We start from the raw sequence: 27249 nt of genomic DNA on the forward strand, positions 1-27249 counted from the left end.
AACAAAAAAGGAATATTTATCTTCCAATTTGTATAACATTATCAGTGTTTATCGTTTTTTACCTTTGTTTCAATCTAAATGTCTAATTTACGAAATCATGTTATTACGAAACAAGTTAGCAAGTACCAAAGAAGATAATATACAACACAGTTTAAACGTGAAACTATTTGGAAACATTTGACTATGTTAAAGGAAAAGTTCTGCCCTTAAATTCATACTTTAACCAGAAAATTGTCCAACATGGATGCAGATATAATGTGAATCATTTCGATATTAAATTATTTATGAATTTTCTGAATAATGTTGCAGCATTAAATTACGTAGTCACTAAAGGAGATAGCAAGTAAGTACCAAACAGGATAAGATAGGACATAGTCTAATCGAGAAACAGTTCTGGAACACTTGACTATGTTGAAGGAACCCTTCATCAGCCCATAAATCTATTTTTTACTAACCAGAGCATTGTGAATCATTTTAATATACACCTACTTATGAATTGTCAAAAACTACCAGTGACGAGAAAGAGGATTTCACGATACTATTAAATTCTGTTGTTAGAAAACAAGGAAGCAAACACTAAAGAAGACAATATAAAACACAATTCAAATAAGAAACAATCTAGGACATTTGACTATGTTGAAGGAAACTTTCTACTCTTAAATTCATATTTTAACAAGTTCATTACCAAATTAAAACTATATAATATTTTACAAGACTAAAATTTTGTGTTTAGACCATTCTAAATTATTCTTATAATCTCGTTGAAATTCACAAATCCTATCCAAATTTATTTTCCTCGACATCTCAACTTTAGTCAATTATGGGTGACGCGACAGTCAAAGCGTTAATTCAAAAATCATTTGATACCGATGCAAATATAATACGAATCATTCCAACAGCCAACTATTTATGAATTGTCAAAAACTACCAGTGACGAGAAAAAGGATTCCATGATTCTATTAAATTCTGTTGTTCCTAAACAAGATAGCAAACGCCACAGTGGATGACATTCAAGAGGACGGTTCAAACAAGTTCTGGAGCACAATGTTGAACTTTTCCACCCAGAAATTTCCACTAACCAGAGAACTCTGTCCAACGGTGCTACCAGATAGAAAGACCCCAAAAGACGGAATCAACGTGTTTGATAAAGAGCGAAGCGCAAACATTGCGCCGAGATGTGGCCTTTAGTATACACAGTGGGCCATCATAGTCGGCAGGGCCAAGAAAGAGCTACGGAAGAAGATGAGATACGGGCACCACGAGGCATCCCGAGGCCCATAAGGGACACTGGGTCACAGCAAGCGGTGCAACGCCCTGATCTCTCTCTGTCTTCCTCTTTCTTCAGCATCCGTACACCTCTGTTCAGCGTTTCTCTCTTCCTGATCTTTGGTATATCCTCCCTTCTCATTGATCGATCGTCTCTCTTCGTCTGCCTCGAACGGGTCTCCTTCTTCTTCGTTGGCCCCCTGGTGGTTTTCGTCTTTCCAGCGACTGCTGTTGGCTTGTTCCCTCTTCGTCGACCCACCGTTTGCGTTTTCTCTGGCTTTAAACTCGCCAGCCACCGAACAAGGACGGAAGTTCCGTGCTCGCCGCATGAAACGTGCCAGTCAGCTGTTCGCTGACTCGACGCCCGACCGCCGCTGATTTTTCTATTGATTCCAAAGCCTCTGCCTGTTGAGCTTGCTGGCGCGCTTTCTGCGGTCGATTCGTTTCAAAACAGTCCTCCCCGAAGAGACGGTACGTTCGTGGAGGGAAACGACGCCCGGAGACAGCTATTTTTCATCCTTTTCACGCAGCAGCCCGATTGTGGACCGCCGCCATTTGTCACTCGCGCCGCTGGACCTTCCGACGCACGATTTAACGAGAAAGTAATTTGTCGTTAAATCCTTTGGGGTCTTCGTTCCAGTTTTCACAAGCATATCTATGCCTTCTGACATCTGGTTATCGATACTCCGAGCGTCTTCTGCTTTTTTGAGGCAGAATTTCCCCGCCAGAAGGGACTTCTACTTTCTCGGTTGATGTTCTTGTTTGATCATTGCATTCGTGGTTTGTAATCTTCGTCTTTCTTAACTATTTTTTTCGGCGCGTCCAAAATTCGTATGTTCCCTACTCTGTTTTTTTCTAATTCGACAGAATTGTCCCTCTTCCCTTGGCGCCCTAAGCACGCGTCTAATTTATTAATCGGATTCGTGGTGTACCTATAATCAGCTTTCTTGTTTAATATTTCGCAATGCTAAAGCATTACGTGTAGGTATTTAAGTTCTAACCTACATTTAAAATTGACATATAAAATTGCTTGCGTTAAATATGGTTCAGTCACAGAGTCTACCTAATGGGGTACGGTAATTAATTATCGAAAGTTCGTGATATCCGGTAAATGCGATAAGGATTTCGTTTTATATGTTTAAAAAATACTTGTTTCTTTTCTAAAAAATGCTATCGACAAAATTTATACATGTATACGAATGCTAGATAGTCAACTTTGGGATTCTACATATTGCAAAATAAATTAAGACATGTCCCAAAAAATTCAAAAACCAAGTATGTATGTATGTGTCCGGTAATTAGGCCTGTTATCCTATGTAGTATGATGGAATTTAAGATGCACTAATCAAGTATATAGAATACATATGTAGTCATATTTACTAATTTTAAAACAGTTCTGGTCAATGAATATATAGAGATAATAATTTTAATAAAACGTTTGTATATGCACGAAAGAAGGCTCAATTATCTTATAGATCAAGGATGCTCGATACTTTTTAATAGTAGTATATACACGTCGAAACGTATAATTTGTAGTTTTATTCTTTCCTATTTTCCACAACGCTACATTTTCTTTTTTCTCTTATACATAGCTGCATCTTTCTTCCATCTTATATTAACATAATCCTATTTTGCAGTATAATTTCAAGTTATAAATTAGTCGTATACGCTCATCTTTATCCAACCACGTGACACAAGTACTCTCGTGCACGTTACATTTTCGTTTTTATTTGTCGATCAAAATATTGAATTAGTCCATATGGTCGTGTAGTTTTTTCAAATGTGAAATTTTCGTACTTTTGTCACTGTTTTCAAATGGTGAGCCATTGTTTGATCCAAATATTCCATGTCAAATTATTTACCACAACGCGATTCACCATTTATGACAAAATTGAACCGCTCAAATCATGAAAACCATTTCTGTAGTACTTTATCAACAACGCAATCATTATAGTAGTTGGCACAAATATTTCAAACAAGTTGAGCAGCTTTAGAATCATGATTAAACTGATATACTTAAGTGTGTCGAAGATTGAATTCTTCAAGTACTTGAAAATACAAGCCGAGTCAAGCTTAGCTTGGATTGTTTAAATCAAATCAAGTATTTGATTGTTTAAGCACTCTTAATTATTCAAGAAACCTTGATTATTCAAAGAAACTTAACTATGTATTCTTATTCAAATATAGTATTACATTTGAATAATAAAATTCGTTTAGATAAGATTTTGATAGGCTTAGATAAAGTCGAGAATTATCATGATAATTCTGGAAATTAAGAAAAAATACTTATTCATTTAAATAACTTGTGGTGGTTTGATATTTGAATCGTTATAGTTTGCATAAAGAAAAGAAAAGATAGAAAACTTAATACGTAATATAAGGATAACTCTTATAATTAACATATAGGTATTTAACTTATTACGTTATAGTTATTCTCACATTTTGTATAAACAACTCGAAGAGATTGAATTTCTTCCAGTTTGATCAAACATTCATTTAGTCTGAATATTAAGTTCTCGAATATTTCAAGTACTTGGAGAGCTCTAGTCGGAGATGTTTATTTTTGGAGCTTGCAATAGTTTTTATTTATATTGTTAGCACAGAATGAAAGACATTACAATAACCTAAAAAAAGATATCGAAAAACTATCGAACGACGTATAATACATGACCAAACATAGTCAAATGTTACACAAGTTACATTTAATATCAAAGAAAAACCGCACGATCTTACGGACCAACGCAATAATACAGAATTGATCAAGAAAGCTACACGGTTCGCTTTTCAGCGGCGAGTATGGGAGTTTGCATAGAGAAAGCCATTCACCATTATCTGAATCTGGCGTTCCGAGAGAGGTTTAGTAAGTAATATTCAGCGGATCTTCTCTCATGACGAAACACAGTCCTTTTTCTGTTTAATTGACACAGCGATCCTCCCGACCCTTCTTTCATCGAGAACGGTCGGACCAATTCATCCGACCGCGTCCATCGAATTTTTAATTAAGCCCATAAGCAAACCCCGTCAGCCAGATGGTAGTGCATCTCTTTCTCGAGGCTTCGTCGTACAAATTTCGTAACCCGTTCTCTTTCCTTCTCTCTCGGTTTATCACTGCCGTTGCGCGCGTGCAGCCAGAAAGAAAGAAAGGAAGGGAGAGGGCCATTTCCTGTCCACCGTACGCATTATTCTCATCAGCTGTTCGAGAGAGCCAGATACACGACGATTACACGGTACTGGTGTGTGCGTGTGCGTCCTCGTCGCGCCGGTTCGCATCTCGTTAACTCGCCTCTTGTCTGTTTCGTTCCCGTTATCGCGTCTGCTCTATCATTATTGAACCAACGCCCCGCTATGCAAGATGTTTCCCATCTACATAGTTAACCCGATCTGGACGATGTACAGTCCGCTCGGGCAGGGTGCCTCGAGGCCCAGAATTCGAGGAGAAACGCGTTAATGTTATTAATCGCAAACCTCGGCTTCGATGAGTTATTGGCCACTCGGTGAGAAAGCTCGACGGACCGGAGTCCTTTTAAAACGAGCCAAAGAAATTAATGGACATCGACTGCGCTATCGTGTCCAGCCTGGACGACGGTACAGTCTGCTCGGAAAAATAGCACCCGGGGACTGTGTTCCTTTAAAATCAACGAAGAAAGTTGTCCCGGGACGATTCGAGCTCGATGAACCATTGCCCACCGGGTGAGAAAGTTTACGACGGGATCCTCCGACCGATCAACTTTATCTATTTATTTATTCGCTATATTATACAGGGTGTTCGGCTACTCCCGGGGAACATTTTAATGGGAGATTCTATAAGCCAAAATAAGGCGAAAATCAAGAATACAAATTTGTTGATTGGGGCTTCGTTAAAAAGTTATTAACGTTTAAAGTTCCGCTTGTAGAGCGGTAATCTGCAAACAGCTGCGTACGCGTGATAGTGGTTCTTACCACAGACGAGATATACGAGTAGACCTTACATCCAATGAATTTTTTCGGCCCATTTTTCTGGCGCTCTAGAGCTTCATTAATTCGCTTTGTTTGAATTCTGAATTATTAAAATCCTTCAATTTGTCTAGAAGTTATGACGTTTTAAAGATTCGCATGAAATTTCAGGGAAGCATTTCTGGTTACACATTATATTTTCGGAAAAGAATTTTTTTCTAGAAAGTGCGTAGGATTTCGGGGGTATGTGTATTCGTCAACAATGACTGTAATTGACCTTCAAAATCGAAAATAATTTTTCTAGAACGGTTTGAAATTTTTTCTCGAAACTGGTTAGGACTTCGGGAATATGTCTATTCACCAAAAATGATTGTAATTGACCCCCACAATTAAAAATAATTTTTTCAGAATGATTTGAAATTTTTTAATTTAATTTTTTAATAACTTTAATAACAAATTGATATTCTTGATTTTGGTCTTATTTTGGCCTCTAGAATCTCCCATTAAAATTTTTCCCAGGGGTAGACGAACATCCTGTCTATAAAACATACCCTGTAATACAGAGGAAGCTTAGGACAAACTTTTTACATGTAATTTATCTGCTGTTATTGGCATTTTTAGGTTTTATTGCTGCAAACATTCTACCAAGTAAAATTAGATATTAAAGTGTGTACGTAGGTACATGGTAATAAGTACTTGACTATAATATAGTCCCAGATATTCTCAACTTGAGGGTAATTTTCACCCTATTTTTCACTGGAATGTTTACTCGATAATTCTCTTAGTGTAGAATCAATTTCGTACACAGAAACTAAAAAAATTTAAGAGAAAATACCAATAATCGTAGTATAACCGGGAAGTAGATGATTATTCAAGCAAAAGCAGGTCGGAAATGTAGAATAAAATTATTTTGTACGAACCTCCGTTACCGAGAAAAAGAATTTTGAAAATCTGTGGGATGCAGCGCACGTGAACAATTGCAAATCTCCAGCACTGTTCTATATAGAGTTACATCATTTTGGCCAGTTTTTAAATAGAACTCACTTTACAAGGTAACTGGCATATATTTATATGTAGAAACATTCTAATTAAAAAAATGATCATGTTATAACGTACAGAGCCGTGTCTGGAGACTAATAATTAGTTTTATGCGCCACATTTTATACATTTTCTTTTATTCTTTATTACAACAAGCTTTAACAATCAACCTCGACTAGAATTTCATGCAAGTTATCTAGAAAATTCGTATTTTCGTTAAATCTGAATAAGAAAACCAACCGTCTATTTGCACGCTGAGAATATTTTGAAAAAAGTACGATTGAAAATGGCAACCAACTTCTAGAAACACAGGCGACCCCTGTCCAAGCATTTCTCCGCTGTCGTTCAACGGCCCCCAAGCCTAATGAATAATTAAATATCGATTCTGTTTAAATGCAACACCTTAATACGTTCGCCATTGTTTAATCGCGTTCAATATTAATGGTACGATTATTATTTTAACGGTTCGTAACGCAGCTGAAAACACGAAACCGGCCGATTTTCACGAGATAGTTTTCTATTGAAACGCGTTACTTTCTCTTTCAGTCAGGGTATCGTTCATTGCGACGGGCTTTCTTTTCTCCTCTTCGTCTTTGCTGCGCCGCGACGGACGCAAGGGCGTCTAATTACACCCACTTGAGACCGGCTGGCTTCTCGTCGGCTGTCGCTAATTAATTTGTGGACGGGACAGCCGCGGCGAAACACGTGCGCGTACAAAAAATCATTCGGACACTTCGACCACGCGGGAAAAAGCCGCGAATCGCCTATTGGAAAGCTGACGATTGAGAAAAAGAGCGTTAGGACGCGACGTTTCGCAGAGAGAAGTGTCAGCCACTTGTTAATTGCCTATAGCGTTCAATCGTTTGTACAGACAGGTCTCGAAATCATCTCGATCACATAGGAATTCTCAAAGCGACTTTTTAGCTAATTATGGGAATTTTGTCGACAGAAAGTTATAGAAACACAACGATTAACTTCTATAGAAATATTTGTTTACCTTCAAACGTGGCGTTTTCTAAATTAAGATATATCGTCCGTTCGAAGGAAAGTGTTTTCACTGTCGATACGATTGGCACCATTTAAAAAGCAAGAAATACGATGCAACGAAACTGCAATGCTACGGTGTAACAATATTTACAAAAGTAATTCGATATTATTCCAATTTCTTTGAGATGGTTAATAAAATAAAAAGTTTAAGGGTATGGAGTTGAGTCTAGTAGGAAATAGAAACAAGATTATATTTCTCGACATACAATAAATATTCAGTAAGTTCTTACATAAAACAGTGTTTATATTGCAAAAAACAATTTAACCTAATGAAAGTAGCTTGAAAATTGTCAAAGCGAGTAATTCTTTATGAAAATGCTTCAATTTTTTATTTCAAACTAATCCACACAGAGAAAACTGTGATTGTAAACAGGTGGCACTTTACAAGACTTACTATAATTCTATTCTTTTTTCACACTTCAAAAAAGAAAATTTGTTGAAATATTTTGCAAACACGTATAAACAGAACCACATTGTAAATTTAAAAAAAGAATAATTCGTTTTTTAGAAAAAAATTTCCATAAACATTCTATTTTTTTTTTACGATTCAAGACATTTAAATTTCTTGAATTTTAATTTCTGGGTATCAGGAATTTTACAATTCTCCTACAAAATAATTTTATAGCCCAAAATCTTCAAATGCTTGATAGTTCTTTGTAGCAAACCAATTTAAGAAATTTCAATTTTCTTAAATTGGTATTTATATTAAATGAGTTCAATAAATGTTCCCATTTAACAGATAATTTACTTTCCATTTGCTGTTGCTAAATTAATTTCACAAACGTATCCTCCATTATCGTAGCAATCCTTCTGATTTTGCTAGATAGTTTCCTGGTTTTCACTACTTCAACGATCGAATTTCAGAATCAATTGCACCTTTTGTTAACGACACAACAAAGTGACGAATTCTTTTACCGTTTCTTAGATTTCTATTTCCTACTTCTGAATCGTATCCAACATTTGTAATCCTCTTGGACGGTGTAACGAGTCTCACAAGTGTCCCACTAGAATCTTTTTACCATTCAAATCATTTTTAGAAAGTCTCGTGGTGTCCACTTTCAGGTAAAACTGATTACAGTAAAATATGATATCCCAGCCGGCTGGAATAAAAATTGCAGTTTGTGAAATTCAGCAATTCTACGATTTCGATAAAATTGACAAGAATTTATTAAAAATCTTTCGTTTTGCTCAATTTGTCCAATGAAATACTTATGAACAAGTACAAAGTTTATTTACTTTGAGTAGAAGCTGAACTGTAATTTATTAAAGGGACTAGGCTATCAAAAAAGCGACCTTTTATTTCACTTTATTATAATTTCTTTTTCATAGGTTCAAACCCAAACTATTTATTAAAAATTATCTTTAAAAAAAATAACTAACAGTATGCAATACACATAAAATTGTACATACTTAGAAATTCATATTTATAATTATTTTTAGTTTTCCGGATATAAATAAACATTGTGTAAAAGATAAAATCTGAACCTCCATTCATGTTTTTAGAATTAATTCCCAAACAAGACTTTATTTTGGAGATATTTAACAGCCTAGTCCTCTTAATAAAATATTTAAAATAATTTGCAAAATACCTTAACTTAACAAAGAATTTAGAGTAGCACATATCATAACTAGGAAACTAAATTTAATATAATAACGCAAAAGGAGATTATGTAAGGCTATGCATAGCCAACGCACTATCTTTAAAACATAAAGTTGACCCACATGACGAAGAAAAGATTTCCATAGCAATATCCGAGTCATGGCACAAGATAAATTAAGGTAGTATTTAATCCAGTAAAATTGATAAGCCTTTCGTTTCGAATTCCTTCCTAAGATTCGGAGTCGATATAATCTAACTCGAACGAAATACTGGAGTTTCTCCATAGCAGCGTGACTTTTTGATTACGTAACGAAAGAAGAAGGGAGAAAGAGATCACGAAAGCCATGAATTATTCGTTCGGAATTCCTTCCTAGACTTGGAAGAACTTGCAGTGATGCGACGCGGTCTCAAATCGAATAGCTCGATAGCAACATTATTCTGAAATTATGTAACAAAAAAACAGGAGAGTGGGACAGAGTATCGCGGAAGAGCCTCAACGGTGAAAGTGCAGTTAGTCAAAGGTACGCGTTTTATCGCGTATTCCAGTTAACAACTATTATTGTTACTACTATACGGGCGCAGACTATTTGGTATCAGCGAGTAAAAAATGCATAATGATCAGAAAGTCGAAAAACGAATGAATATATTAAGCAGGCTTGGGCACATTTTACTTGAAATAAAGTAACAAATAATCGTTTGAAATAATCAGATTATTTCAAATATTTTATTATATCTATTTCACAAATAATATAGAAAACTAACCTTGTTTTACATTCAATTTACATTAATTATTTTGAAACTATTTTTTATTACTTTGATCAAATAAAGCAACAAATAATTTGATATAGAAATTACTGAATCAATGGGGATTGAAATTAATAAGAATTAATTAATCACTTAAATTAATTATTTGAAATAAATTGAAAGTTTTTGAACTAAGTTAATTGCAGTGTTCGTTAATAGTTAGTAACAATTTCGTTAGAATAAAGTGATTTCTTTTCAACCACTGAAATTTTTCATGATTACGTCATTTAATATCTGGTGTCGAATCGAAAAATATGCACACCTACAACGAAGTATAAAAATTGATAGCAAAGGACTGTGATAATTAAAAAAATACTGTAAACGAATTTGTGGAGTTCTGTATCAGACACGATATTTTTCAAAATATTCCAAAAAGTCAAAATCAACAGCGAAAAAAGAAAAACTTAGAAAAACAAGATTTACTACCATATATTCGAGAGAATAATGCAGTAAATGTTAAAGCACGAAATTACGAAGGGTAGCTAATTGTTAAAAAATATTAAAATATTCGAAACTACAACGATGCATAATCGCCTGTTAAATTATATTATTCGATAGTAATAATATTAATTAAAATGATCGACTGGGGGTTTATGTTACCGAACGCTAGTATGAAGAATAATTCGATTTGAAAGAGGCTGCGAGGAATCAACGAACGTTCGATCGGTGTGCCGTGATCATAGATCCTGGATCACCGTAGATCGCTGGCACGACTGGCGTCGAGACATTTTCACAACCGCTTTTCCTTCGCAAGGACTGGTTGCTGCGAATCTGGGGAGCCAGAACCCGGTTCTACGCGATACAGTGTCGTAGAAATCCGGCTTAAAGGGGTCGACGGAGTAACTCGTCGATGCTATCAGAGAAAATAGCCTAGCGCCGGGGAAAAAAGAGTGGATCTACGGTTTACGGGGACGTAGAGAGTGCTTCGATAAATATTCCGACAGGAAGAGATCGCCAATGGAGCAAAAAACATTTAGAAACTAATAATCGATCGATTTTTCCTTTGGATCTACGTCCCTGGTTTCCTGTTTCTCATCCTTCGAAAAAAGATCGTTTTCGATCGTATGCAAGTTTTAGAAAATAAATTTACTTATCATAGTTATTGAAAAGACTGTAGAAAATGGTTTTTGATGATTAGTGTGAATAAATGTTTTTTGAATAGCGTAGAAAGTTGAGAAGGTTTTTTTATTATTGGATTTTGATTGGGATCGATCATTATTTTCAACGTTTCGGGGATATTTTCAGCTCAGTTCAAGAAAATATTGAATTAAAAATATATATAATAGTTATATAAGTGAAGAACTCGTGGAAACAGGCAAGAGAAAACGCGAAACATTTGTAATAATGAGTACAATGCATTCGTGGGTACATTTACAGTGCATCTGATGAATTCAAGATGAATACTATGTTATAGTATGTGTATATTCATGATACATTCATGAAGTATATAAAATACATTTATGATGTGTCCATGAAGTACATAGAATATATTTAAGATGAATTCAAGTTACATTAAAGATGCATTAAAGATGCATTCCAAATTCATTCCACATTCATTCCGATTCATTCTAAATGCATTCATGATGTATTTACGATGGATTTTCATACAGTACATAAAATAAATTTAGAATGCATTCGTGAAGTGCATAGAATAGAATGCATACAAGATTCATTCAAGCTTCATTTAAGTTGCATTCACGATGCAATTATGATGCATTTAACTCATGCATGATATTTATAGTACGATACATGTACAATATTTATCATACATTCGCAATGCACATATGATATCTATGCTGCACATACGATGCATTTATAATAGATCTTACCTTTACGATGAATTTACGAAATCTATGTCATTCATTATTTATGACATTTATAATACGTATTGCATTTATGATATCTGTGATTGATCTATAGCACTCGTAATGTATCTATAGCATCCATGATATATCTACGATACATCACAACATAGAGGATCTCGACTCATTACGATTTTAAATAATACGTCTATTTTTTAATCCGTATACTTCCTCTAAATATTTTTGTCATTATTCAAATATTTATTTCTTTATCCATTATATATAATAAACAACTTCGTTGCAAGTTAAAATAGTTTGTTTTGAATCAATAAGAAAGAATTTACACTTTGTTTACAAAAAACAAAGGTCGAATAATAAACACAATGTGTTAAGACAGCTTGGCTGTTATTAAGCTTAACCTATATACATATAGCGAAGCAAATATGATAAACAAAGTGCGGGGAACGAAGTATTAATAATAGCTTCGTAACGATGGAGACAAAGAAACAGAAGTTGAGATATAGAAGCGTTGTTAGAAAATTGTTAATATTTGAAAGTCCACGAACAGATTAAATACCAGGAAGTATAAACGAACAATGATCTTTCTTGAGTTCTTAGATGCTCCCGAGGGATGTTAAAATAGCAGTGGAATGTCAATATACATAATAGTCGTTATACAGATGATTAAAACTCCTCAAACACGTTTTTCAATTCTTGCGAGTCGGTAAATTCTTCCCTTTGTTAACTTTCAAATGAGGAACTTCTTTATTCGACCATTGGACGCAAGATCTCGTCATTAATTCATCTCAGTTTCGGTTAGGAGCTTTTGATTATTCAGTTTCCCGCCCCTTCGATTTCCATCATATTTCAGCTAAGCTATTCGAGAGAACTCGGTCCAGCGTGGCGTTCGTTGAACGCTGAACAATTCCGGATGTTTTATCGTCCGAGACTGTGATAAGAAACATGGAACAACGAGATAGCGCTGGTTCTGCGTACTTACACAGGCGGCACTCTATTGTGTTACTATTTCTGTTCGGAATCGTCCGAGTCGTGTGCTCGTATTTTAACCAGTTGAACTTTATGCAAAAACCATTTAGATAAGGCCCGTCACAAGTAATTAATACTCGTTTGACGAACGACTCGCTCAGTTGGCACTGATAAGGGCTCCAGGGGCTACTGTAGTCAGCGTAAATCAATAAACCTAAATTAACCATTTAACCTTTCCTAGATCTATCCCTAACTAGAAAATCGTTTTATATTTGAAACGTTTCCATTAAACGTAATTATACTTTCCATTAATTTTTTATTTATTTTTTGCTTTAATAATTGTGACACAACTGAAAGTTGCTCGTTAAACTTTTATATCTTTATTTTTAAAGTCAAATCGTTGCAATTTGACCTTAGAAATGACTCTCAAATAAAACAGCTAATAGTGTGCAATATAAACCTATGTAGTAATAAATTTATACGTAGATATACAGGTATTCGGCCACCCCTGGGAAACATTTTACTAGAGGATTCTAGAGGCCAAAATAAGACGAAAATCAAGAATATCAATTTGTTGATGGAGGCTTCGTTAAAAAGTTATTAACAATTAAATTAAAAAATTTCAAATCGTTCTGAAAAAATTATTTTCGGTTGCGGGGGTCAATTATAATCATTTTTGGTGAATAGACATACCCCCGAAATCCTACCCACTTTCGAGAAAAAAATTCGAGAAGGTGTGAAATTTTTCGAGGGAAAAAAAAAATTTCGAATCGTCTTGGAAAAATTATTTTTAGTTGCAGGGATCAATTGCAAGCATTTTTGGTCAATAGACATACCCTCGAAATTCTACTCAGTTTCGAGAAAAAAATTCCTTACCGAAAATATAATTTCTGGCCAGAAATGTCTGCCCGAATTTTCATGCAAATCTTTAAAACGTCATAACTTCTAAACGGATTGGACGATTTTCATGTTTAAAAAAGCAAACTACGCGTATTTTGATGGAGAATATGTACAAATCGCAAAAATATTCGAAAAGTTGGTCCTTGACCCCGTAAAATGAGAAAACCCCCATAAACATGGTCCAATTTTCAAACAGCCATAACTCCTACAATTGTGATTATATTTCAATGAAACTTTTTTCTGAAGTAGAGCTCATAGGTACCTACAAAAAAGTATTAGACAACTTTTCTGTAGGACGTCAAACAAAATTACTAAAAATGAAAAAGGAATTTTTAAGAAAAATCGACAGGGGGTAGGTGCCTAAATTTTTCGACGAAAAAAAAAATTTTTAATTGATTCTAAAAAAATTATTTTCGGTTGCGGGGGTCAATTGCAATCATTTTTGGTGAATACACATGCCCCCAAAATCCTACCCACTTTCTAGAAAAAAATTCGAGAAGGTGTGAAATTTTTCGACGGAAAAAAAAAATTTCAAATGGTTTTGGAAAAATTATTTTCGGTTGCGGGAGTCAATTACAATCATTTTTGGTTAATAGACATACCCTAGAAATCTTGCGCATTTTCGAGAAAAAAATTCAGTACGGTCGGAACTTTAAACGTTAATAACTGTTTAACGAAGCCTTCATCAACAAATTGGTATTCTTGATTTTCGTCTTATTTTGACCTCTAGAATTCCCCATTAAAATTTTTCCCAGGAGTGGCCGAACACCCTGTATAATAAATAAATAGTATAATAAATTATAAATTTATTAACACCAGTAACCCAATCTTTCTGGATCTATCCTTATAAAGTCTTAATAGCTTTGTCGAAAAATCATTTTATATTCGTAAAAATTTCCAATAAGTGTACTTTTATTCTGAACACAATAAGTGTTATAAATTACTCTTCAAACAATCAAAACACTTTTCTATTTTCGAAACTATTCACAATTAGTAGATGAATACGTAAGATTTCAATAAATAATGAATTCTATTCCAACGATTTATATTTAGAATTCAAGTAGATTTGATTTATTAGGAATGTGACTGCACCTGGGTGGATCGAACACACACAAAGCAGGGTTCCATTTGTGTAATCAAAACTTCTATGATTGTATCTCTCAGTTTCGTAAAAAAAGTATTTTCTAGCCAAAAATGTACCTAATTGGTTATCTAACAAACGCAATTCATTTAAAGTTCACTGACGAAATTTTACGAGAGTTTTTTTTAATGACACCTGAAAATAATTTCTATTTCTATTTTATTATTTATCTCTGTTATTAAAAAACGGCAAATGAAGTGGATATAGAAATCTCCACTTTTTACAGTTCTTCATGAAATCAACAACCTTAAAAATTTTAGTGAATATTTTAGAATATATTTAACTATGAATAATATATTAAAATTTTAAGAAAATCTGAAACATGTCAGTAAATAGTAAATGAAACTTAATAATTCTATTTTTCTGTACAATTCCGTTTCAACAGTTACGATACCGAGGTTAGATATTTGTATTATAAAAATCGCGGAAACTCCCGAGCGTACCTTTTATAACTTCATGCTTATTCGATCTTTATTGTCTAATATAAGGTAAATGTAAAAAATGTAATGGAGTCTTGCGAAATTGTGTGTACATTAACTGTAAGTTCCTTAGACGTACCAGTTACGGATTAAAATACTTAAACGAGATTATTTGATCGGCAACCGTGCAATATTTGTTAAGCCATTTAAGATTTAAGTCGGTCGAAGTTGTTCGTTCGAAATAACTAAATCGTAACGAAGCAAGTGTAATGCAATCACGAATTCTGGAATTAGAAAGTGAATATTATTAAACCTCCTCATCGGTTAATTGTGATATATCGGCGCGAGTTTTCTTCCTCGAGATTTCACCGAAGCAATGCGCGCCAGCCTTGAGTCTCGACATTCGAGCAACACGATCGATGATCGACTCGTGATCGATAAGTTCCTGGATCTCCGCTCGGTCAACGGCATTTCTTCCAAGAACTGAGAATCTTTCTCCTCGATATAGTCTTCTCCGTACGAGAAACCATAGAAATCGTGACATCCTGATTCCAAGGTAACGTCGAAGCCTCGATTAATCGTTGAAACTTTATCGGGTGATCGTTAATTATTGAAAGTACGTAAATGCTCCGAGTCCCGATAGATCGCGGGGCAGAGTAATTGAAGGAGATCGACTGATAACCTTGCCACGCCTGTTTTAATTATCGTCCTGTAAGTAGAACAATCCATCGACGTTTTTTCAGTAGTCTGTCATATTTCAGTAAATTTAAAACTAACAGCGAACAGAAAAAGGGACGTACACCACTTTTTGTCGATCGTTTTTATACTGTAAATTAGCCGTCACTCAATTTCTCAGAGACACGCGGAACTAATTTCGTGAGATTTAGATCGCCGTGTCCTGAATATTTTGAATTATTGTTATTAAATGTTGAATACACGAGTGTTAAATCGGTTTCTAAAATAGAATGTTTCAAATAAAAGTTGATCAATGCCGAGTGAAGAATTTCTGAGCGTAAAAGATGTCTTCAAAAGTATCATTTTCCATAGAAAATTGGATATTTTGAATTATTGTTATTAAACGTTGAATACACGAGTGTTAAATCGGTTTCTAAAATAGAATGTTTCAAATAAAAGTTGATCAATGCCGAGTGAAGAATTTCTGAGCGTAAAAGATGTCTTCAAAAGTATCATTTTCCATAGAAAATTGGATATTTTGAATTACTGTTATTAAACGTTGAATACACGAGTGTTAAATCGGTTTCTAAAATGGAATGTTTCAAATAAAAGTTGATCAATGCCGAGTGAAGAATTTCTGAGCGTAAAAGATGTCTTCAAAAGTATCATTTTCCATGGAAGATTGGAGTAATCTTTTGTTTTTTTAAATAATGCACAGTTAAACATACATCGAAACGAATTTTACATTAATAATAAATATTCTCTTTTGTTTGGATTCTACTTCAGGCACAAATTAAATTATTTTAGAATAATTTAAATACTGAGGTGATTCAAAAATATAATACTATACAAAAAACGTATAAGGTGAAAAACGATACGTTTAATAGTTTCTTTTGCATTAATAAATTTTTCACTCGATACCACTAACAATCTTTTGGTAATATCCTGCATACGAGATTAAATAAAACCACAATACGCAAGAGAAGCTAAAATTACTATCATTATTCAAACTTGAGCCGAAAAGATCGAAGGATAACCGTTCGAAGATTGCATCGTTGGCAAGGAATGAGCTTTTATAAACGGTCTCGAATCCATTCTGTCCCGCTGTGCATTTTCCCAGCGAATCAGAAGGTCAAATTCACTTTCAAGATCGTCCAGTTATTCAGTTTGCCTCCAAAAGCAGTCACACTTCGTTCCCGAGTTCCCCCGTCTCTTTACGTAGGCACAACGGATGAAAGTGAATTATTGAAATCGCCCACCGGAACGGCGCCCACGTCCTCCTGAGACACCTGTTTACCCGCGAGTAATGCCAGAAGAGGAATCGTTCCGCTTCCTCTGTCCCCGTTTTCCTCGGCCAACAAACATTTTCAATCGCGCTCGCGTTAAGCTCCGCTCACACAAAACGCGATTACTGAACCACAATTGCAACAGGCGGTACACGCTCGAGTGGGCATCGGAGCCGCAGAAGTACGAATCGCGTGGCAGAAGTCACAGGTGGTTGAACAATTAAAACCGAACGACAGCGATTAATTAATTCGTCTAGCAATTGGTTCGTTATTCTTCGCTCTTAATTCTCTTTCAGCACTGTTTACAATTAAAGACAGGGCCGTTCCTAAATTGTGGTCTTTATTAATATATTATTACATAATTAAGCATTTGATATCTATATATATGGGAAAGTGAAAAAGTAATGTAAAATGAAAAAATAAAACTAGTTGAGGCACGAAAAAATATTTTTAACGTGGAATTATGTGGATAACTTAAACATTTCTTTATCAAAGTTTAGTTTCTATAATTTATGTTGGCTGCTGAAATATTCTTTTTTCGATGATAACTTTTTGTTATCATAAAATTGTCAACTACTGTTCAAGTTTATGTTCAGTAAATTGCAAAGAAATTCACGATATCGAATGTATACAAAAGATTGATTTTACGTTATTATAAATTTATCTTCTTATTTTAATATCCTGAATCTCAACCGAGTTTCACAGTTCGTATTTTTGTTATAACATCTTAACAAAGAATTTATGGATTTTTTGTTATATAACATTTGTGTAGAATACAGTGCTGAAGTGTGTACGGAAAAATGTACCCTGTATTTTATATCGTACCTATTTGGTACACGAGTGGTTCGCTGTGTGACTGTCGGTGGTTCGAATTGGAGGAACGTAAACGAGGATGGGGAGGATTCTGTCTCGTGTATCCGTACGCAGATCGTGGCAATAAGCGAGGCTCTACTGTGTGCTTTTTTACTCGCGCGTGAAAGAGGCTTAATGCCATCGTTTCCTCGTACGTGCCTACCTACATACGACGAGGAGTGCAGCTCGAACGTTGATACAGAGAGCCACGAATGGTAAATGGCACGACCGGGTCGACCATTTGAATCCCGAATACGTGTAAAAGAAGACTGCCGAGCATTTAGTGAAAGGCAGAGCGCGCGTCTTCCGTGGCCGAGATTCGATTCGATCGACGAACCTAAGTCACGAAGTGTCGTTTCTCGCAACTTGCATTCGATCCTCTTCGCGCCAAACGCCTTGTCGCTCAAGACCCTCTGTTATTTTCACTCTTCGCCATCGGATTCTTCATACAGTGACTCTCGAAATTGATCAAGTACTTTCCTTTATTATACTTTTTATGTAATCAAACTGTCGTCTCTTATTACACATTTTTGAAAATGTATTTAATATATACATTATAGTGTTATATGTATTAATAAAAAAAATATAAAATATATCGAACGTAGTATTTATTAAAACACTAATTAAATAATAGCTGTAATGTTGGATATGACCAATAATATGACTTAACATCAAATATCTTTAATACTTAGTGTATCCTTGACAACAATAATGGCTTGAATTCTTCTGGGCATACGTTCCACAAGTTTTTCCATTGTTCAAGACTAATTTCATTCCATTTTTCTAGAACATTTTCCCATAATAATGATAAATTTTAATTTATCTTTTTCAAAGATTTTCGATGAAAACTTTCCTTCGATCTAGCTTGCTTTATAATCTTACATACTTCTTCAACACCAATATTAATATCATTCAATGCTTTCAAGCTATCTTTTATTTGTATAGCATTATCAACTACTCCTGATCGTACAGAGCGGATTATATTACTCTTTACTGTGGCAGAGAATACCAGTTTTATTTTTTGTAACACTATTTACATACCTTTTTCTAATATCACCAACCAGTCCTATTAAACATTGATACATATTGGTCAATGTTCTATGCAAAGCGTCTGCCTTAAGTTCTTTTACAATTTGTTTCATTACTTTTTGAACAATTGTCTTTATTTTACAAGAAAAGTATAGGCACATCATTTTATTTAATATTAACGCTAGATTTACGGAACTTCTCAATTTGACAAGTGTCACATTCCATACATAAAATTACAAACCTCAAAAATATTATTTATTAGCAATTCATGTTGAATTTCACTAATATAATGATATGAATACATATTGTAATTAAAAGAGAAATCACATTTTAATATAACTGTCAATAGGAACTGTTTCAATAAAAATATATGCAATGTCCGTAAATCTAGTGTTAATAAAAGAATAACGAATAATATCGTGTGTAATATTATATAGTACGTACGTGTGCTCATCGCTTATTAATTACAAAAGGAAACAGTTTTCACAAACCGTAAGAAAGGTTGTAAAGATCTCACCTCACAAAATTAATCAAATTTTGCAGTAATTCAAGCACTACTATCTAGATCGAAAAGACTGCACTAATTGAGTTTCACCATAAAAGGGAAATGCAAACAAACAATTTAAATGGCTCAACCGTCCTAAGAAATTTCTATTCCAAAAATACTAGACACTGTACTACCGTGTGATCAATTTCGCGAATTACTGTATTTCTCCATCTTTACGGATTCTCATTATTTGTTATGTTCGCGTTAATTACGATTTTAACAGCTTCTCGTCAGACTCGGTCTTCGATTCGGCGACTCGTGATAAGGAGACGCCGTGGCGCCGACAGAATTTTAATCGCACATTTTTTATGTCATTTAGAGACGATCGGACTGTTTTTGGCAATCGTATTCTTTTGGTGGTCGTTTCCGATCAACGTGACCTGACTGAATTATCGTTGCTCGTCTACAGCTTAATATTCAGACTGAGCAATGTTGTTTTGCCTGTGGTAAATATTCGTATTACAAAGAGGAGTATTGTAGGAGTTGTTAGAATACTCAAAAATTTTTATTATCACAGACTAATTTGTAACATGAATGGGTAAGAATTTATTCAAATAATAAGTAATCAACAAAACCAATGTACAGCAATTTTTTTTATGGTGTTTCTTCGACTAAGCCTTTAAAGTTGTACCTATTATAACATGTTTCATTCTCTAATTGAAATCTTGATTTGTATTTGACGAGTAATGAATAAACGAATGTTTATCTTGAATTCGTTACTTGAAATTTGTATAAAAATAAGAAATTTTATTTCTCTGAATCGATATAATGGACGTGTTCGTAAATTTTACGAAGTTTTAAAGAGATTCGTCTCTTTTGTGACCAAAATTAATTGCACTTTGTTTCGTATATTTAAACTTTTGATTACAATTTCGTGTCATCTTTAGTTTAAAAATTACGGACGAATAATGCAGTAAGAACCAGTCACGATTACAGAAAAAACTTTTTTGATCAATCTTCTTTAGTAGCAATCAATGAACGAAAAAGTGATATTTAAACAACTTGTCGTGTGTACATTTCTGCCAAATTCAAAACTCCGAGATTTTTTAAACATTCTTCTCTTTATTGGATAGCTATTCAAGGAAACAGAAAGTTGATAAACATTTTGTATTTAATTTAATTCTGTATCAATGTCCACGGTATTTTAATATTTGTGGCGCCAACAGCATGAGTAAATCCTGTTATCGTAAACGAAAAGTGTTTGCAGTATAATGTCATTTGCTCGTTATCTTCATTTATGCATAAGACTAAAATGTACAAATAAATGATTGTTATGAAGCTAAACGCCACGTAAGTTTAAAAAATTCTATTACTGGGGCATCTTGTTATTTTCTAATCAAACTAATTTGTTTCAAATAGAATTATACACTAATTCTATTAATTTCCACCGATTGTGTGTAAAAATAAAATACTACAAAAATGATAATTAAAGATCAGTGATAGTAACGACTGTTCCAATTAATTTCTGAGATATTATATCTTCCAAAAAACCATATTATATGCAAGATTACAATAAAATCCTTCCGACATATGTTTTCTGAATCTCTGAAACGAAATCCAAAATAAATTCAATAGTTGATATCAAACTTGTATCCATAAAATCAAACGACACTTCGGAATGAAAATATAGATATTTACAGCATCTACATCACGTTTCATATTTTTGTTGGAATTTTTAATGAAACATTCGTGGACATTTTAGTTTTATTTTTATCTGCAAACCATATTATCAAAGACTCTACAGAAATATCCAAGATACCGTGTATGTTTAATTCAAAACAAGCAATCAATTAATTAATTTCATTTGATTCGGAAATTTTTGTTTCGATTACGAGACGAACAATTCTTGGTCTAGATCGTATAATTTCTACGTTTTGGCAGTCGTTTCGTTTTTGTCCCTTTGCTATAAGGGCCGCTTATGGGGTTATTTGCCATAAACGTTGGTGCCAACAGAGGGCAAGCTTCTCAGGAGGATTCTCAGCTGTGAAAGGATTCGCGGACAGTCGAAGATACTCGACGAATAGGGTTCCAAAACATTATCTCCATGTATACATCTTAATCCCCGGTCGCGGCGGGTTTTCATCAATAGCACTTGTGAACCGTGCTTAATTCGACGCTGTGACCTAAATTTCAATGGCGTGCAAACCAACGTGCGTGCGGACCAACGTCCTCGTAACGCAACGGGAATCACGATGTTAAATAATCGATTTGAAGCAGAGTTGGACAAAATTTCCGTCCAAATAAAAGAATTTCGTGCAAAAGATAACAACTATTCGTTTTTTACTCGTCGAACAAAAATTAGAAGTCGAATTACGGAATTAATATTTCACAATGAAGTATGTAGCAATTTACCAAACACGTTTTAAAGGAATTACTTTCTCCTCGATAGATTTATCTTGAATAATAATTTAAAGTTGGAAACAATTTTTCGAACTTTCCAGACCCGATTAAATATTAATTAAGACTCTACTAGTCAGTGTTCTTTTAAGAAAATTTTAAAAAATAACTGAGTAATCATTGATCACTATCAATAATCATACCCCTCATACTATGTATTAAAATTTAGAAATCACCTCATACTTTTTTATTATTTGTGAATTAACATGTTAAAAAACAGTAACGATTAAAATTACTTTCGTTCCTTATAAAAGAACGTGTTAATGAGAGAATGGATATTCTGTAAGGAAATGTTCTAGTCAGATAAGGGAAGTGATCACAATGTAATTAAATTGTTTTTTTTTATAATACAAATTTGTTCTTATATTATTATCTACTTCAAATCGTTAATAATTCAATAGCTTGTATTATAAAAAAATAATTAAATACATTGTACTCGACACAAGCTTTGTTTATATTAAACAAGCTCGTAATCTACTGACGTTCTTAAGCAGTAAAGTCTAATTTGAAGACTTATATAAAATTACACTTCTCAAATATTTAAAAATTGTGTAATTTAATTCTTTAATTTTTATTTTAAGAGCTTCGACTCGATATCTAATTGGTTTTGCAATTATTCCTACGCATTTTATTGAACGCAGATATGCAAGAAAAATGGCGGAAGGGCGAGGATAGAGAAGGATATTAATTCTTCGATGGAAATCCTAATTCATGTTATTAATTCATTTCGCGTGTCTGGGCATCCTGTTATTTATAAACCGGTAAACAGATCGATGGATTATGTACTATAGGATGGGCACCGTAACAGCGTACTCGATTTTGATGGTAGGAATTAAGGTTAGGTTCGAAAACATCTTCCGTCTGTGCAATCTACTTTTCACATAATCCAAGCACGCTACAATTATTATATGTATATGTAACGTGCCTTTGTCATGTCCAATGCCAATATGCGTTATTATCGAAGTTAAAAATGATTGAAATTCATTTTTGCAGCAGTTTGAACAAGTTTGACTTTTATTAGAATATTTTCGTCCTATTCAGTAAAATTCTTAACAGAGCCCATCAAGTGGAGTTATATTTCGTGGAACCATGGAATGTAGAAAAGATAATCTACACTTGTTAGTGAACTATAATATTTTTTCTGTTCCTTTTTTTTATTGTCATAATAATAATACCTATTTCTTTATTCATACTATTACAGTTTCTTTTAATAAATTAACACATTCGCCTATTTTGAATACTTTCATTTACTATTTTACAATTTATTATTGCAAGTTTTTCATTCATTTTATTCCATCCTTTTTTCAGAATATAAAAAGAAAAATTATTATGTCTGTATTCGTCCGATATATGTTTATAATTTTTATACGTTTACATGACAAACTTTTCACATATTTTACTGAAAGGGATTAAACAAACACTATCTTGTCAAGACTATAACAAACATGAACTTTGTCATCGAATATTATTTTGCATTAGAAGAATAAATCGCAACATTTACAAAAGTCAATCTTTTTTTTTTAATAAAAGAGAATATTTTATTATAAGTTAATGTCTATACGACATTTCTGTGTCCAATTATCTTAAGTAGTTTAAGAATTGTGGATATTGTTTCGGACACACACCCTATATCGACGATGTTTGTGCTCGCTATGATCGAGGAAAATATGTTTTCATCGAAGCGAAGTTTGTGCATTTATTCGATTAACAATCCATCGGCGAGGATGGGTCAATTCTGGCTCGTATTTTGTCTTTGACATCGGACAATTCATAAATTGTTTATTATATTCTTCTTTTCGATCACTTGATGTCTTTATTGACTCTGTTTGTTGCACAAAACCTGATAAGAAAGAACTATAATGGGCGCTGTCATTTTTATATATTTTTCTTTTTTATATTTTAGTATTTATTTGTAACACTAGTAGATATTTTATTAATTTACCTAAATTACATTTATTAATTTAAGTAATGTCTTGCTACTCTGTCTTCTTTCGAAAAGCATTTCACGAATGTTCAGAATGTATTTCTAAACTCGATACAGTCAACCTGCCAAATATTTGATTTACAAATTGTGAAAATATCTAATAATGTAGTTGTATTTATACTGAATACTTTCTACAAAGAAATGCTATAATTCTTTGAATAAATTGCAAATTTATAAACATGTATATGTTGATATGAAGATGAAAATTTGCTAAAGTGTATTCTCTAACATTTATCGAATTTTTAACCGTGGATCAAAAATACTGTTCCAAGCAAAATTTATTCACGAATGACGAATAAAATTTAAAAAAAATTAAATTAGTAAATTAACATTATAACAATAGTAACTTCATTAACGTATTTCATATAAGGGCATTTATATGAGCAAATTTGCAGGTAAAATTTAGTTTATAAATGAGTTTAAAAATTTAATTTGTTACTCATGAATAAAATTTGCCCAACTTTGACACGTAAAAGGATATTTTCCGATTGGTTCACAATGTATTAAATATTAAATTCTTCGGCGTTTTGGAAGACCTTCGAACGAAAATTTTGTAGAACTCGAATATTTCATAGAATTTGATAGCAATATTTGGCGCACAAAAGGCCGTAACAACTTTGATTCTAATTCTCAAGCATTGCCATAACCGGTAAACATAACACACACAATGTTAATTCGGACTTATGTTTACCAACTCTGCTCCGTCTGTATTCGTTTAACGAGATAGGAATAATTCTGGAATGGAAATTCCAACGAAGCCAAATACGAAATTATACCGACTGCCATTTTCATATACGCTACTACTGAAAAGTTTGGAAGTAGATGAGTACTGTAAAACCACGTTGCAGCTATTTCATTATAATTGAAGTTTTACATATCATAATAGTTTCTATTGTGCACATATTATACATGAAAAAACTAACTTAAAAGTAATAAAAAGTTAATAATTTCTTAAGGTATGTTGTATCTAACCTGAAGATTGAAATCAATAATTAATTGAATATAAACATGAACATTACATAATATTATTTTCTTCACTGCTAAACATGTTTAAACGAGGATGACTTCTTTTTGCGATAGTATAATCATCTTCTGAGCTCTTCTTTTGATTTCTTGATTTTTCTCTGCCTTTTTCAAAAAGTCTAATATTTTCATTTCTTTCGCTCAAGAGATTTTTATAAACTTTATTATATAAAGCTATGCATTTCTGAATTTTTCTTTTAAACTTCATGTTTCTTTTAGTGAAAAGGTCTGCATTGAGAAAGTAGAATTGTAATTGTTTAGCTAAGTTTTTCTCTTCATGTATGTTTTTTAGGGTAAAATTTTGAGCTTCAGGATTCTCATCCAAGCTATGGTCCTCTGAATTAACTTGGTCGATTTCAGATATCATTTCCACCAAATTTTCTTCATCAATCTCTTCTCTTACCAGTAGTTCTTTGACATATTCAGGATTCATATCATCAAAACCTTTCTCTTCTAGAAATTTCAGCTCGTTCTGGTATTACTTCGATTCATTTACAGTTTGAACTTATTTTGGCATTTAATTTTCATGCATTTTTATCTTCAATAGTTGAAGACATGAGATTACGACAATCTAAAATTGTGCAACTAATTAAATTCTATAGAAAATTTATGTTGAATTCTATCAAAAATGTTAAGCACTATGTATAAAAACATTAGAGAGTTAAAAAAACGCAGGAAGACACGAGTTAAATAAAATCCACGTTACGACGTTGCAAAAATTAGTTTCTAACACAAAGAATGATGGAAATTCTGATTACTAGTATAATGTTTATGCTTTTTGTAATAATTTAATAGGCTTCTTATACAAATTTCATTTGTAATAAAAATAAAACGGTTTTTCTGTTATTAGTTTTACTTTCTTATTGGTTTCATACTTTTTAATTTTTACACTTTGTATTCAATACAGTAGGGTTGTATAGAAATTTCGTCCACTGTATTGTGTTGAAAATTTCACAAAAAACTGCGCGACTTCAAACGCCGGGATCCAGAGGAAAGAATTGCAAGAACGCAACCGACAGCTTGAGATCCAGTTCCTGAATCCGCACACGCGGACGTCGAAGTGTGAAACGTGTGTCACCATTCGCGGACACTCGTGCGTGTCTCGTGGGGTCCTTTAAGCCCCATTGGCTATTTACAGGGACTTGATGACCCTCCGTGCCGCAGAGAACTCCTTTATGCACTTCGAAGCATCGACTCTCTTTTTGCGAAAAATCGTGTTGAACCCAGAGGGGGGTCTGTCTCTCTTGAGAGCAAGACGAAAGTGTTTCGATGATGAAACACAAGGGGACTTGAGGGTCCTAGGTCCCCCCCTTCTGCTTGCAGCTCGTCCCTCCGATACCCAGCTACTAAAAATCGGAACGAAACCGAGGGAAAATTAGCTAAACGACCCCGCTAGACTTACGATAATAGTAACTTTCCCTCCGATTAACCGTTTCTGCACGATTTACTGTTAAATTTGTCGCGTCTAGAGAAAAATTGGAGCTCGGAAAGTTTTCGAGGCGAAAGTCACGAATAATACCTTTGCCTTTTTACTTTCTCGGCTGTTATATACAGGGTGAGTCGCGTATATACCTCGATTACCCCGAATAACTCCCAAAGAATGCGTCTCTACGAACAAAAATATTTTGTATAAAAATTATACCATGATACTTCATCGGGTTTTTAAAATAACCCATCCGTTTGTCAAATATTAAGGCGACCTTAAACTTTTTTGATGGAACGTGTTCCTTACTATCAGAATTTGAAACTGCTGCAAATTTTCATTTACCTTAAATATTTAAAATAAAAAACAGTTCAATAATTAAGATAAAAAGTATTATTTAAGCATCATAAATTCTCCTCAATATCATATAATTCTAATAGCAAACACTGTTTCGTTGAAAATAATTTTAGGAATTATTTGAACTGAACAAGATATATTTCCCTATGTATATAAATCAAATTGTAATTTTATCTGTAATTCTACAGTTTTTAGACGATTTCGACATGGACAGTTTCTAAGTTATAAAATTACGACGAATTATATTTTTAATCTATTCTCCCTCCTTGCTCCTACAGTTAATATTCCCTGATTCGTGAATTTATATTTGGAAGAAGCAACGGATTATAACAATGCATTAATCATTGATTAATGAACAACCAGCGATTCATATATCTTTTAATTAATGTGATTTTTTTACTCCGAAGTCGATAAACGATTACATATCAAAAGTGTACAACAACCAATAAATATTACTTTTTATTAGTTTTTTTTCGGAATTCCACGATTATCTGTTGAAGGATATTATTTATCATTTAGACAATTTTACTTTATTTTGGCAAGAATATATCACACACGAGAAGGACGATATACATATCAACACGACAAAGTAGTTTTGTGCTTATATTTTCTTAAACAATGTTTTCGTCGAAATATTCTCTTTTAGATTACTCTACCGTTTAAAAAATTCTGGGCATGCTTTGAATTAATTTTTCGATTGTATTTTTAATAATGTTCTTCCCAAATTCATTTAACAGCT

The 27249-nt window shown here is 33.5% G+C and overlaps 1 protein-coding gene across 2 annotated transcripts in view; it reads right to left on the reverse strand.

The window, feature by feature from the left end:
• LOC143348751 (uncharacterized) overlaps positions 1-27249 on the reverse strand; it is a 92236-nt gene that overhangs the window by 52541 nt on the left and 12446 nt on the right. Inside the window, exon 1 of one of the 2 annotated variants that reach the window (XM_076779348.1) lies at positions 12491-12725. The exons of the other annotated variant lie outside the window; for it this stretch is intronic. Coding sequence (XP_076635463.1) covers positions 12491-12704 — 214 coding nt within the window. The 5' untranslated portion in view covers positions 12705-12725. Of the gene's footprint in view, positions 1-12490; positions 12726-27249 lie in introns of those variants that run through there. 2 annotated transcript variants of the gene reach the window in all.

Source organism: Colletes latitarsis, chromosome 2, assembly GCF_051014445.1.
Source record: "Colletes latitarsis isolate SP2378_abdomen chromosome 2, iyColLati1, whole genome shotgun sequence".
In the NCBI taxonomy this organism is placed as follows: Eukaryota; Metazoa; Arthropoda; class Insecta; order Hymenoptera; family Colletidae; genus Colletes; species Colletes latitarsis.